The sequence below is a fragment of the Amphiura filiformis genome, chromosome 14 (genome assembly GCF_039555335.1).
Source record: "Amphiura filiformis chromosome 14, Afil_fr2py, whole genome shotgun sequence".
Classification (NCBI taxonomy): Eukaryota; Metazoa; Echinodermata; class Ophiuroidea; order Amphilepidida; family Amphiuridae; genus Amphiura; species Amphiura filiformis.
In genome coordinates this window covers 54,356,659-54,370,790 of record NC_092641.1, presented here as the reverse complement: position 1 = coordinate 54,370,790, position 14,132 = coordinate 54,356,659, and the positions used below count along the sequence as shown (strand labels likewise).

General features: G+C 36.6%; 1 protein-coding gene across 1 annotated transcript; it reads left to right on the top strand.

The window, feature by feature from the left end:
* The first annotated feature begins 22 nt into the window (after nt 1-22).
* LOC140170308 (eukaryotic translation initiation factor 3 subunit F-like) lies at nt 23-12,233 on the top strand. The gene is made up of 8 exons (XM_072193677.1): nt 23-169; nt 2,759-2,829; nt 3,389-3,468; nt 4,040-4,177; nt 6,015-6,106; nt 7,005-7,141; nt 7,925-8,038; nt 10,882-12,233. The coding sequence occupies exons 1-8, from the start codon at nt 55-57 to the stop codon at nt 10,987-10,989; spliced, it is 855 nt and encodes a 284-aa protein (XP_072049778.1). The 5' UTR covers nt 23-54; the 3' UTR covers nt 10,990-12,233.
* The last annotated feature ends 1,899 nt before the right edge of the window (nt 12,234-14,132 follow it).

The following is a 14,132-nucleotide window of genomic DNA, read 5'->3' as shown; positions in this document are numbered from 1 at the left end:
ATTGATTTACTTCCGGGGTTAGCATCGAAAAACCGCTAGAGGGCTCTCTTCAAAATGGCGGCTGCTTTACCGGTCGAATGCAACGTGCATCCAGTGGTTTTATTTAGTATTGTCGACTCTTATGAACGAAGAACTGATGAAAATGCCAGGGTGATTGGAACCTTACTAGGTACGCTACATTTTAGGTGTAAAGATAGTAGTTTTACTCGCTCACGATGGCTTATTTTTATCGTTTAAACGTAACAGCTTGTTACTCCGAAACGTGGAAAAGGTGTTGAATTCTGCACCTCCTGTAACATTACATGTACGCATTATAACATCATGACATCTTACTAATACTATAAATAGGGGAATGTTGTGGGTATGTATATAAAGGCTCCGTCAGTTTCGATCCAAATGTCGCCAAATTCATACAGGAGATCGAGGAATATACTGTTACTGTAAATAATTAATGCGAAAATTTGGTTGGAAATGGTCAAGAATTGGCCTCAAAAATTCAGTAAAAATGTGAGTTTTTCGGGCAAATATATAGCCGTTGTATGTTTACGGCCTATGCCAACCAACACGTCCACATGTCTAGCATAAACCGCGCCATCGTTACACAATCAAACTTGCCCCATTGCCACTGCAGGATTTTGCAATAGAAGCTACCGGGAACCAAATTACATGGACCGGCAATGGCGCCACTGCACGACCCCAATTGAAACCAACCAGTCCACCTAATTAATTATTCATGACATGAGCCCAGCACATGACCAGATTCGGCAGCCATCGGAAAAAGCCGAGGTGGATTTATGAATGAAAACAAGCTTTTATGAAGATCCGGAAAGTGCCGATTGATGATTTTCGGAAAATTAAAGATGGCGGGCTGTCACTACAGTTTTCAGAATGGGAATACATGCTACCGAACGGAAGTTATAGCTGTTTGAAAAATGACTTTTTACCAGCATGAAAACACACAAAATTTGTGAGTGTCATAGAAGCTTAAATTTCATCCTTTCGTAACTTGATTTAAAAATTTGTTATGGTAAAGAAGGAATTAGTTTAGCGTAAATGGAAGTTTGTTTCATGCAGTCATGCTCTTGTTTACATTGCTCGGTCGTGCATTTCCTTGTTCGCAAGCAATATTCATGATGGTTTTTCTCATGAAATTCTACCAAAAAGTGACCAATCTCACGCACGTGATTGGCTGGTTTTGAGCATGTGATAGTCATTAGTTATTTAGTAGTAGTGCTTTTGCTCATTTGCATAGATGAAATTCGGTTGGCAAGTTTGATTGTGCGTTATGCATCAGTCGGCGTACACAACGCGACACATACAAAACTGCTCCAATGACACTGTACATAATTTCGATCGGCAGTCTGGGCATGCGCAGATTGACATTTGCATAGCTAATGAGCTTCGCCCACATGCACAATGGCGCACACCATACCGTACGTTTTACCATTGAATTATCGTCCACATCAAGCATTTGATCCATGCATATCGATCGTGCTTAATCACTTCCTGGTAGTGCTTGTTGCTGAATTCGGCACCAAAAGTAAAATATGACTCTCAACTTTACGCTAAAAACATACCCGATTGCTGAAAAAACCTCCTTATATGATAGGAAGTAATCAAATTTTGACAGTTTAATTTACTTAGATTTTGCAATCCCGAGTTCCGAGCTGCAAAACTGACTCGAAACAGCGATGAAAAAATTGCTGTAACTTTGGTAATATTTGTCCAAATTCGCCGGGTAAAAAGTATCAAGCTTGATCAAAACATATAGTGCTGGGCTCACATGTACAAGATAAGACGACTCCGGAAGGGTATCGTCATTGGTTTGCAATGGGAAGTCAATGTTTGCCAATCGGGATATCGATTGATTCGCCCAGCGCTCAGATTTTCCCAATGACGCATGACGTCATAATGAGCGGCGCTGTTTATTACGAGTTGCCTTATTTGGATAACGAGCTACCGTATTTGGATACAATAGATAATTTATGTCCGTTGAAATTCCCTACACAGTTTTGTATGTGCGCGCATCACTTGACTTGCATGGGTGCGCATATAGCCAATTCATGAATTTGCGTACGGTACCGATACGGTGTTATGGTATACGGGATGTGATAACAGGATTAGGCCTATGAAGACTATAAATATCGTAAGGGTATGGGAGGAAGGAAGCAAATATTATTAATAAGGACGAAAGAATAAAATAATTAATGGGCAGATTAAAAAAAAAAAGAAAGAACAGATTTAAAAAATCTGGGGCAACAGGGGTTAAATCAATCAATCAAATAAATAAAATGGGAGTTACGGAAAATTGCAAGCTGAGCAGCAGATATTTAAAAAAAAGAAACTGAAAAGAAAGAAAGCAAGGTCAGAATCAATCTTGATTCTTACAGAATAAATTTGCTGGAATCATTTGATTCTCGCAAATCAACTTCTGTGTAAACTACAAAAGTTTGCGGGAATCAACTTTGATTCACACAAACCTGTTTACAAGAATCGATTCTCTATCTGATTCACGCCGAATTTCTGACCCTGACTGAGAAAGAAGCTAAATTATGTAAGAAGGGACAGGTCTAGAAAAAAATTCCTTTTGAGTCTACCTGTTCAGTAATTCTTCCTGTTTGAGTGAACTCTCCCATTTAATCATCTAGCGGGGTCCACCCGCGTGAAGCGCGGGTGTCCCGCTAGTTTGAATAAATAGTCATAAAAACATATTTTATGCAATTATTTAACTGCCCTGTATTATTCTTCTATTTTCCAGGAACAAACATTCAAGGGATCGTTGAAGTAACAAATTGTTTTTGTGTACCACACAATGAATCAGAAGATGAGGTAAGCTTTAACATTTTACTATGAGTACAGGGGCTACAGGGCCTTTCAGTTTAAGTCAATTTTCTCACTCACACTCACAGAAAATACCAATTTGCATGCCTTTGTCTTGACTTTGTAATTATTTAAAGTTGATTCCCCTGACTAGAGTGTGTTGTTATCGTTTTTCGGTCGTACAGCGGTGCAATTTTTTGCACTGGAGGTTAAATTTATTCTGTTAAGGCCTAAAAAAATTTGTTTGTTTGCCCTTTCCCGACCAACATTCCTTTTAAATACCGTATATACTTAACACTAACTTTACAAATGCGCGCGATTTGAAAAAAAAAGAAATGCAGAAATTTTTTCAATTTAAAAAAAAAATTCAATTTTTTCCGAAAAAAATCGGCAAAAATCAGTTGTTTTTTTCTCAAAATACCACAAAAAAAAAAAAAATCGCATTTCGCATTTGTTTTAAAACTACTTGTGAGCTTTGAGACAAACCTTTTTTTTGCCTAATCGTAGGAGCCTTGCAATCTTTTCTTTGAAATTTTTATAATCAATGACTGTATGTTTGCTTTTGTAGGTGGCGGTTGATATGGAGTTTGCCAGGAATATGTATGAATTACATAAAAAGGTCAACTCTTCAGAAGTTATTGTAGGATGGTAAGAAATAAAAACTGAATCTGTATATACTGCTCTTGTCTGTCTGTCTGTCTCTGTTTTCTTTTTTCTAGTCTCCTCTCATGATTGCCCACTCTTTTCCTCTCACGTTCTGACAGTTCTCCTTCATTCCTGTATTATTTGCTGGTTAATTTGAGTTTACTATTTTCCACACTGTAATTCAAGATTATAATTTAAACTTGGAACTTCAGATCAAAATTAATGTACACGTCACTGTAGTCTGCAATTCAAAGTGCCACCATCTAAAGATTGAGAATTGGTATTGATATTTGTAAAATACTTTGGAAGGAGAGGTAGGCTATACAGGCACCAGTGCAGCTTGTTCTCCTGAGTGGTTTTGACACCACAATTGTGAATTGAAACAGAAATGTACGTCAAATTTCAGAATAAGTTTACTTTTACCTTTCACCCAACAGATCACAAAAACAGGTGCATTTGACTTTTTTCAAGACTTTTTATTCCATAAAGATCAACCAGGTATCATAGTGTTGGACCAGATTTATTTTGTGATGTGATATCTTAATTTAAAAGTTTTATTTGTTTGTTTCTGCAGGTATGCAACAGGGCCAGATATAACAGAGCATTCCCTGCTTATCCATGAGTACTATTCCAGAGAATGCCACGGACCAGTGCATATAACAGTGGACTCCACTGTGACTGCCCTTAAAATGCCAATCAAAGCATGGGTTAGGTAAGGAACATCATATTTTATAGTCCTTGGACAAGAATGGAGAAAGTTTGAAAAGTAAAAAACAAATGTCCGTAGTTGAGCAGATAAGCGGACAGTGAGGTGGCATGTAATTCTCATGTGCAATACAAGCGGTAACCGTTCCAGTTTTGACTCAAATACTAGTATGCTATGTTAGCGCATCTTGATACTAATAAATCTGAATTTTGATGATTATCCTGAATGGGCTTGTATGCTTTCTTTATGCACCATTTTGAAAATGTAATACATTTAATTTTTGCCAGGTTAGTAGAAGTCCATCTTGTAGAGTTCGTGACCAACTCATAGAACAAAGATTTGAAAAAAACAAGAGACATTTTTGTGTGACAAAACCAAGTGAAATTTAGACTCTTTGCAGTCTTCCAAAGAGTCTAAGCCCAACCGGAAACCCATCTCCTGAAAGTGGTCAGATGATCCACTTTCAGTTCATACTCTGATGAAGTCTTCTGACGTCTGAAGGACTTAAATATTGTAGTGAGTTAAATTTCACTTGGTTTTGTCACACAAAAATGTCTCTTGTTTATTTAATCTACAAACCTGATGAACTTATTCAATAAAGATTTGAAAGTTATTTTGGGATCTTTGATTGATTCTGAATCAATTTAGCTTGGGCTCACCTCCTGAAACTTCCGGGCATTCCGGGGAGGGGTCAATCATGGTTACATGGGGGTCAAATTTTCAGAATGCTCCAATTATGTCAAGTAATATATCAAATTACTTGTGTGGTCATGAGGATTCCAAAAATGTACAGTTTGTTATGTGTCAGACCTTTCAAGAGGGCGCTATGACGAAAAATGTTCATATGTCAACAACCTTTTTGAATTCTGACCAATTTTGATTTCGGTGATTTTGGTGTCTAATTATATGTTTTCTTGCATGAGAAATGAAACTAAGCAAATTAAAATACTATACAAGGAATCGATGAAGTTTCAGGAGGTGAGCCCAAGCTAAATTGATTCAGAATCAATCCCAAAATAACTTTCAAATCTTTGTTCTATGAGTTGGTCACGAACTCTACAGGATGGACTTCTACTAGGTGGTATAGAACCATGTGTGTGTTTTTTTTTCAAAATAAGTCCATGAAGGGAATTCAGATTTAAAGGGTAAACTGACTTTCTCCACTTACTTACTGGAATGACTTGCATTAGGCGTACCTAATTCATGTATAAACACCCGGGCCATGCAATATTTCGAAAGGGGGTATTTATTGGAAGCAAATTTTAAAATTGCAAAGTATGACTTGCTTCTGGTCCATTTCCGGGTTCAAATCCATTGTGGCGGCATCATGAAAACAACATATTATCGCAGTAAATATTACGAAATTGCATCTGTGCATCTTTAGCAAGTTTTGATTTACTTTGAGTGAAATTCTAGTTCTACCATAACTTGGCAATGGGCAATGACCTGGATAAAAATTTAAATTAGAATAGGTTTTGTTCCCCCCCCCCCCCGATGCAATTTAGCGATCATGTTGGCCAGCACTTATGCCAATTTTTAGCTTACTCCCATGATATAGCAAGCATGGAAATTTTTGAATTCGGTCGCTTTTTCATTGATAAATTTATGGGGGGCCATTTATTAGACAATTCGCCCATTGCACGGTTCCGCCATATGCGAGCTAGAGCCTTGATCTGGCAGCATGCATGAATGGGAATTGAACCAGTCATATAACATTGCGTAAAGTTACGGCATACTTATGGCTGAACCGTGCAACAGGCGAATTCGGTATGTAACCTAAGAATGTATAATTTGTTAAGTAATACTTCGTGTTAACATGTATGGTATTTTTTGTCCACTGCAGACAAAACATGGGTGTACCAGACAAGGCAAAGGGCACAGTTTTCACACCAATTCCAGTGAAATTAACTACCAGTGAACCAGAAAGAGTAGGATGTAAGTCTACCATCAGGCTTTGTCGTTTGAGGAGAGCTAGAGCGATTGCTCTCCATCGCTCCCCTCAAATAAAGCTGAGGAGAGCTTTTTATTGCTCCCCTACCTTTGGTGTAACAATAATGACCACATATATACAGTACAGTAAAAATGCTCTCCTAGTGAGCTCCTGTAGCACTCAAGGAGAACGATTAAAAGCTCCCCTGGAAATTTCAAATGGCAAAGTCTAGGTTACCATCCCACCTGCTAAAAACAAAATAAGGTCAAAAAATAGTTTGATTTTCTTTTTTTTTTGTAAAAATTACAAAAATTACAAAAAATTTTTTTTAAAGAAACAAAAGAAGTTAAGGCCTTTATCAATATCATACTTAATTTACTGCTTAAAATGTGTGTAAAAAAAAAAAATTTGCCGACTAACCTACCCTAATTTTTTTATGTTACGTCAATCAAACAATTTTTTTAGGCTTAAATTTACTTCAGAAATGGTGGTCATATTGGCGAAGCAAAAAGAACTGTATTCGCCCCTTTGTACGGATCCTCCATCTTGTTATACCAAAACGAGGTTCACCCTGCAAACGCATGAGCGAAATGTGCATTTTTGTATCTGGCACTTTTCTTGCAATTAAAGCGTGCATTTGACAGGTGTATGCACACACGTACAGTACACACTTTGTGAAGAACCTCAATTTGAGATGACCGTGCGATTGGTGAATATAAGCCAGTTTTTTATCGTTGTGATTATTGTAGAATGATGAATAACGGTACTATCAAGGATACATACATTGTATTTTTGTCCTTCTGTAAAAAAATCTAAATTGTGAAAAATTACATTTGGCTGTTTCTTTTTTTGACTTTTTTTCCTTTCATCACTCGTTTCATTTCTATGACATTTTCATTTCAGTGGATGCAATGATTCGTGGGGTCAACTCGAGTAGGCGCACAATGGATATTTTGAGTGACTTGCAGCATGTCGCTAAGGCAACAGGGAAACTTCAAGATATGCTGGACATTGTCCTCTCTTATGTAGATGATGTTGTGGTAAGTATTAAAACCATGGTTGCCAAATTGGTAGCCCAAGTGGGTGACTTTTGCCCGGGACTTTTGAAGATTTTCCCCTGTGACTTTTGACCATTGCTTGTCCCATGGAAACCAATGGTTAAGAAAAAATTGGCTGACTTTTCATCAGCGGCTCCCGAGATTTCCTGTCCCTTAGAAACTAATGGTTAAGAAACAAATTGGGTGACTTTGATCCAAGATTTGGACTAGGTGGTAACCCGGAATAAAACAACAAAATAAACACCATGAAACAAGTCGGTTTTCTGTAAATGATGCACATGTTTTCTGATGTATTTAATTTCTTCATCGTTTACATTTTGCCCAACGAAGGGAATCTGAATAGGTGACCCCATTTGATATCTACACTCCCTGTTGTGGGAGATTATGATCATATGTTCCATAGGGGGTGTATGGATTTTAACTGGAATAGCCCATTGTCTGTAGGGAATGTCTTTTGGAATTTGCAGGAGAGCATTAAATAGCTCTTCTGGAACCTACAAGGAGAGCTGTTTGGAGCATTTACAATATAATGTAAGGAGAGAATGGTCAACTAAGGAGAGCTATAAATCACTCTTCTATATCAGATTTAAGGAGAGCAGTAGAGAGCAATTGCTTTCGCTCTCCTCAAAAGGCAGTCCCTGTAATAACAGTCTGAATATATACCTCCACCAATAATGGACTAATAAAGACCTGCAGTTGTGTTAAGTGAATAATTTTGAAGCAATATTAATTTATTGTTTTTTACTATTGTTATTTATATACTAGGCTGGCAAGATTCCTGCAGATAACCAGGTTGGACGATTCCTCAACGATCTTGTGGCCAATGTACCCAAAATGGACCCAGATACATTTGAGGAAATGCTTAATAATAATATGAAGGTGAGTAATTATAATATGTTAGCAATGTTTAATAAGCTCTGTATATCAGGGTTTTGCCAGTTTTACCCGGTTTAAAGGCAGCAAATACTTGCAAAAACTAGACAAAACTAGAAGAAACAATGTAGTTATGAAATCAAACATTTAAATGGAACACAGAAGGTGCATAAACAGCAAAGCACAACTTTTAATAATTATTCAACATACTTTTTGTCTCTTCAAGCCCTTAAAATGAAAATGTTTTGAATTCGATATAATAATAATAATAATAATAAAAGATTTAATATAGCGCCTAATGCAAATGCCTCTAGGCGCTTTACACAACCAGAAATAGATTAAAATATCTTAAGCTACAAACAAAGAAAATTTAAGGGCCTAACAAATACAATTTTTTTTCTTTTTAAATAATAAACAAAATTTTATACAGAACAATATAAACAAAATGAAAATGTCATAATCCACGCCGCTTCCCATGAGCTAAAAAAAAAGCAAACGAGGAGGCACGACAAAAGGCACATATGAAGCGACGAGGAGAATGAGTTTAGAACATCATATTTCATAATATCAATAAGCACATAATAAGCAAATATAAATGTAAATATACACAGAGTTTAAAATAGAATTGCACTACAACCCAAAAAAACAGCATTTCCACATAAAAACAATCAAAAAGCTGTGACCGGCACAGACGAAAAACATGGTAAAAGCCCTGGAGAGGAGAGGTTGCCAGCACATTCAGATTCACTCTCAGCAATATTTCAAATGTCTTGCTCCCTAAATAGAAAAAATGGGCAGGGTTTGACTAAATATACACAAAGCAATTATTATCACAAAATACAATATAGCAATATAATTTAAATATACAGAAAATTATAACAATCAGAATAATACTAGCATTCAAACAGCGTATCGAGCATATCACACCTTGCCGCGAAACCCGCACAGGAGAGAAAATGCGACAAAATTGAGAAAGCCCAGGAGAGGAGAGGTTGCCAGCACATCACTCTCGACGAGATAAATATCACGCCCCATAATTGGCTGGGTAATCATTGGTATTGCACGGAACATAATACATTAGAAACAACATGATAATATACGAAGCAACATATAACAGTGGATGGAACATCAAACCGTGGCATGGCAGGCACAGCAATGGCAAAATTAAATGGGCAGGGTTACTCAGAATAAACAACACATGAAGAATAAATTGCGCACATAATAATTGATGAAAAATGAAATTACGATGCATCACCATTGAAGTACTGTCTAAAGAGATGTGTCTTCAGTCGAGACTGGAAAATGCCGAGAGTAGTACGGTGGCGAATTTCACTGGGAAGATCGTTCCATAATTTTGCGGCTGCGAAGGCAAATGACCTGTCACCATAGAACTTTGTAGATGACTTAGGGAGGACAGTTTTTATGGTCTACTGAGCTCAGCAATGCTCTGCTGTCTTCGATAGCGCATTGTATCGGAGAGGTACCTGGCTTTTATCAAAGCCCAAACCCATTAAAGCCTGTAGCAAACTCTTTTAGGCTCCGCTCAATTGACAACTCTGCTCGATACAAAGCATTGACCAAAATATCGATCGAATCAATTTTACGACCATGCTTGAATTAACAACCCCTTGAAACCTAATTACACCACTTTATGTAAACATAAACTTACACACATTATTTACTTTCTATTGAGCGCAGACACGACCAGAGACATGCTTATTTAATGGCCACTTGAGTAGTTGATGAGTGGGTCATTATGTACTTACTGAACACAAAGGAAATTGATTTTGGTTTTACTATCAACCGTGTTTATAATCCTGCTGCTCTGCTGAACGCTCCGATAGATATCAGCAAACTCGTGTACTGTTCGCTTGTTCCTATCGAACGCTCTAGCGTACATGAACCATTATCGAAGACAGCAAAGCATTGCTGAGCTAAGTAGACCATAAAAACTGTCCTCCCTTAATGACTTTCAGTCGACATTCAGCAGATGATCTTGGCGATCTTGTTGGTACATAGACGTGAATGATGTCAGATATAAAAACTGGTGACATGCCATGAAGAGCTTTATATGTAACAAGCATGATCTTATATGCCACTCTTTGTTTTATTGGCAGCCAGTGAAGCTCTTCCAGAGCGGGTGTGATATGCTCATGTCGCGAGATGCGCAGAGCAAGCCTTGCGGCCACGTTCTGAACTTTTGCGATCTCGCGATCCGGCAATCCATACAACAGCGAATTACATGTATCAAGTTTAGATGTTACGAAGGCATGAACCAACTTAGTGGTTGATTCGCGAGTCAGATACTGCCATAATGCACATTTCAGTTACGTGCATTGTACTATAAGCAATAAAAACCCATGCTTTTTATTTCTGAATTTGATACAAGTTTATAAGAAAAATGTCTGTCATGTTGCCTTCCAAAAATCTTTCTGGAAAATATTGAAATATTTGTTTGACTTAATAATTTGTGTTGAGATGAAAAAAGTGAAAAACTATACATTATATGTTATGTTGTTTTAACAAATTATATAAAACACAACATTGTTGATCAAGAATTGGACAACAATAATGAATTATTTATTTTTAGTCATTATCTAAAATACACAATCCATACTTCAATATTATTCGCTAGATTTTGGTACAATAGTAAAAAGTTACTCAGGTCAATGTTGCAGTTAAATTAGTTTTTTGACTGCTTGTCAAAGCTATAAGATACACAGAAGTGATTAGGGCATTTTCCATTAATAATAATAATAAAAAAAAGTATTTTGAGCACTTATTGTGCTGATATTTCACCCAACAAATGTTCACAACCACCATTTTTCTTTCTCGTTTTCTGTCTCCAGGATCTACTGATGGTGTTATACTTGTCCAACTTGGTGGAATCCCAGATGAGGCTCAATGAGAGAGTGACAATACTGGCACAGGAGAAGGAGAAGGCATCGATGATTTAGGATACAAGACAGTCACAATACTATAGTCTGGTGTAAAGTGGAATATGACCCCAACTCGTTTGTTGATCTTATACACCCTGTCCAAAGTCATGTTAAATCTTTCTGAATGGTATCTAGTACAATAAATTGACAACATGACCTTTGCCCCATTTGTGTAAGATTAGTGCATTTTGGGTATGTCATGTTCCAAGTTACACTGGACAGACTATAGAGTACATGAATGTTAACCACAGACAATTGCCTGTATTCACAAAGAGGCATCATCTTCACTCTTCATCAGTCTTGGACTAAAGTTTAAATCAAGTTGTCAATGCAGTGATGCCAGTTTTCACAAAATATCCTGATTTCGGGAATTTTTCTCAGATGATCCAATACAAAAAGTATAGGCAAAGTACATTTTTAGGACATTTTCAGGCATTTCAGGATTTTTGACCACAGTGACTGGCACCTCTGCAATGTTACCCTCAACAGCAGATTGGCTATTCCAGATAAAATCCATACACCCCCTACGGAAGACATGACCTTCCACCCAGGGAGTGTGAATTTCAATTTGGATGCCAGAATGGGTAATGCCATTTGAAATCTACACCCCTGTGTGAGAGATTCAGGTCATATCTTCCAAAAGGGGTGTATGGATTTCAACTGTAGTAGCCCAATTTCTTCATAAAGCAGGATTTCCCCATGTTGGGATGATTTCTTGTTACTTACCTATGAAAAGCTCATTTATTCAACCAAAACAATTCAGAATATCTCCGCAATTTCCTGTTTCTTTATCACTACCGTATTTAATATAAAGTGAAATTACAGAAATGGCACTGTTTTTGTGGGAGGAAATAATGGTGAGATTCTGAAAAGTAGATTTGTCCAAGACCAATGTCATTGAATACAAAACTTCTCTTATGGCATTCGGCTGTTACAGTTTAAATCACACACTCCCTATATTATATATTGTGCCAATCAGAGCTATGGTAAGAATTGTCATTAGGGCTAAAGGGTAAGCTGAAAATTGAATAAACTTAGATCCATTTTAATTGGTTACTCAGATGAGTTTATCATGTAATTAACCAATCAGTGGTACTGTAAGAAAGGCATTAGTGCCACAGGGTTAACTCAAGTGACATTCTCTCAACTTCTGGGTGTAATGCATTTGACACAGAATCAATATTTATTATAAGAAGTTACACCATGGTGAAACCTAGAAATGGTGGAAATAATAAAAATTATTTCATAGAATTTAACTAAAATTTTCTCATGGATGTTTTCATTGCTTGTTTGAGTACATGCGAGCAACGTCAGGATAATTGGGCTAGTCTGTTTGAAATCACACTCCCCCTGTGGAAGATTTAGCTAAAGTCTTCCACAGAGGGAGTATGGGTTTCAAATAGAATAGATAATTGGGCAACTTCCATTTGAAATACTTCCTCCATTTAAGGTAAAGGCAATACAGGGGCAGTATGGGTTTCAAAATAATTAAAATAGTTTTTAATGTGTTCAAATTCGGCATTTTTTTGCCCTTGGAGAAGTATTGCGGTTGCTTTTGTTGCAAAAGGCAAATATTATCAATATTTGAACTATAAGGCAAAAAAAAGATTATTTGCTTGTCCTCTACTGACCGACCCTAATCTGGAAAATGTTTTTTTTTTACTGTACAAATGAATACCTGCCCTAATTTTGGAAATTCCAGAGGTTTTTTTTTTTTCCTTTCAACATTTTTGACACTCTGAAAAGTTTTTTTATTACAGTTTCTACACACTTCTAAACTGTTTAAAAACATGAATGAAGTGGTATACAGTAGAGAAATATCCCAGTTCACAACTATAATTTATGAAGCTAATTAAGGGATCTAAAATGGCGTTTATTGCGTTTCGACAGTATTATTTGTGGGACATGAGAGCACCTCAGACCTATCGAATTGCATTCTGAATACGAAGCATGTCTTTCTGATATCAAATAATTTTCATTTTGTGAAAATCACAATATAATGCAAATTTTATGACAAATTATAAAAATTTGATATTTTTCAAATTTTGATACTGTCCTCAGTAAATTATATAAATCTAATGATATATTCTTAAAGTGTATGTAGCAGGGAGGAAAAGCCGACGGTCAATTGAAAAGTTTGACCTTTCGTATTAAAGATATGGATTTTTTCCCAAAAAGACCTAATTTTTTTTTTGGTGTTTTGGGAAAAAAATCCATATCTTCAATACGAAAGGTCAAAATTTTCAATTGATCATCGGCTTCTCATCCCACCTACATACACTTTAAGTATAAATCATCAGATTTACAAAGTTAACTTCAAGTACTGTTAAATATCAAAAATATCAATTTTAATGATTTGCCATAAAATGTGTATTAAATTGCAAATTTCAAAAAATCAAAATTATTTGATATCAGAACGATATTCTTCAGTATTCAGAATGCAATTCGATATGTCTGATGTGCTCTAATGTCCCAAAATAAATACTGTCCAAACGTTCATACCCCAGCCCTTAAAGGCAGTCATGTTTTGGCTATGACCAGGGACAGGCGATTTGCGCGGAAAAAAATAGCAAATTGCGCGGAACTGTTTTTTTCAGTGCAAATCATGTATCCCTCCCTAGGAAAAAAATTACGCGGCATTGCGCGGAAAGAAAGTTCCTCGCAAATCGCCTGTCCCTGGCTATGACCTTTAAAAAAAAAAAAATTTTTTTAACGACAGACCGACCTAATTCTGAAAAAGTTGTGGAGGACAAGCAAACAATCTTTTTTTTTTTTGGGCCTAATATTAGGGGTAGGTTAAACAGCCTTTTAAAAAGGGTGATGTTTCATATTTCTTAGGGAACAGGCTTATTTGATGCAGTATGATCTCCTGAGCATTTTGACACCATTTTAATCCAAATCGGCCAAAAAAATGAGTTGGTGCCGGCTAAAACAAGTATTTGGACAGGGGGGGTCTGTGGGGGGTCTAAAAATCAATATTTTCAACAACAATCATTATTATATGCCTAATTCTGTTAAAGTTGGTGCTGATTTGTATGTAATTGATGTCTAGAATTCCATTTATGAAAGTTGCATACAAATTGGAGTTGTCGTTTTCATAAAATGGCTGTTTACGTCCAAATATGGATGTGAGGGCGCTTTGCATAAAACACGCTTTGCGT

Bases quoted from the DNA above. Each gene is read 5' to 3' on its own strand.
- LOC140170308 (XM_072193677.1), top strand. From the start codon at position 55: ATGGCGGCTGCTTTACCGGTCGAATGCAACGTGCATCCAGTGGTTTTA. The intron at 170-2,758 runs GTACGCTACATT...TCTATTTTCCAG, and splicing joins GGTGATTGGAACCTTACTAG to GAACAAACATTCAAGGGATC. The intron at 7,142-7,924 runs GTAAGTATTAAA...TTTATATACTAG, and splicing joins CTTATGTAGATGATGTTGTG to GCTGGCAAGATTCCTGCAGA.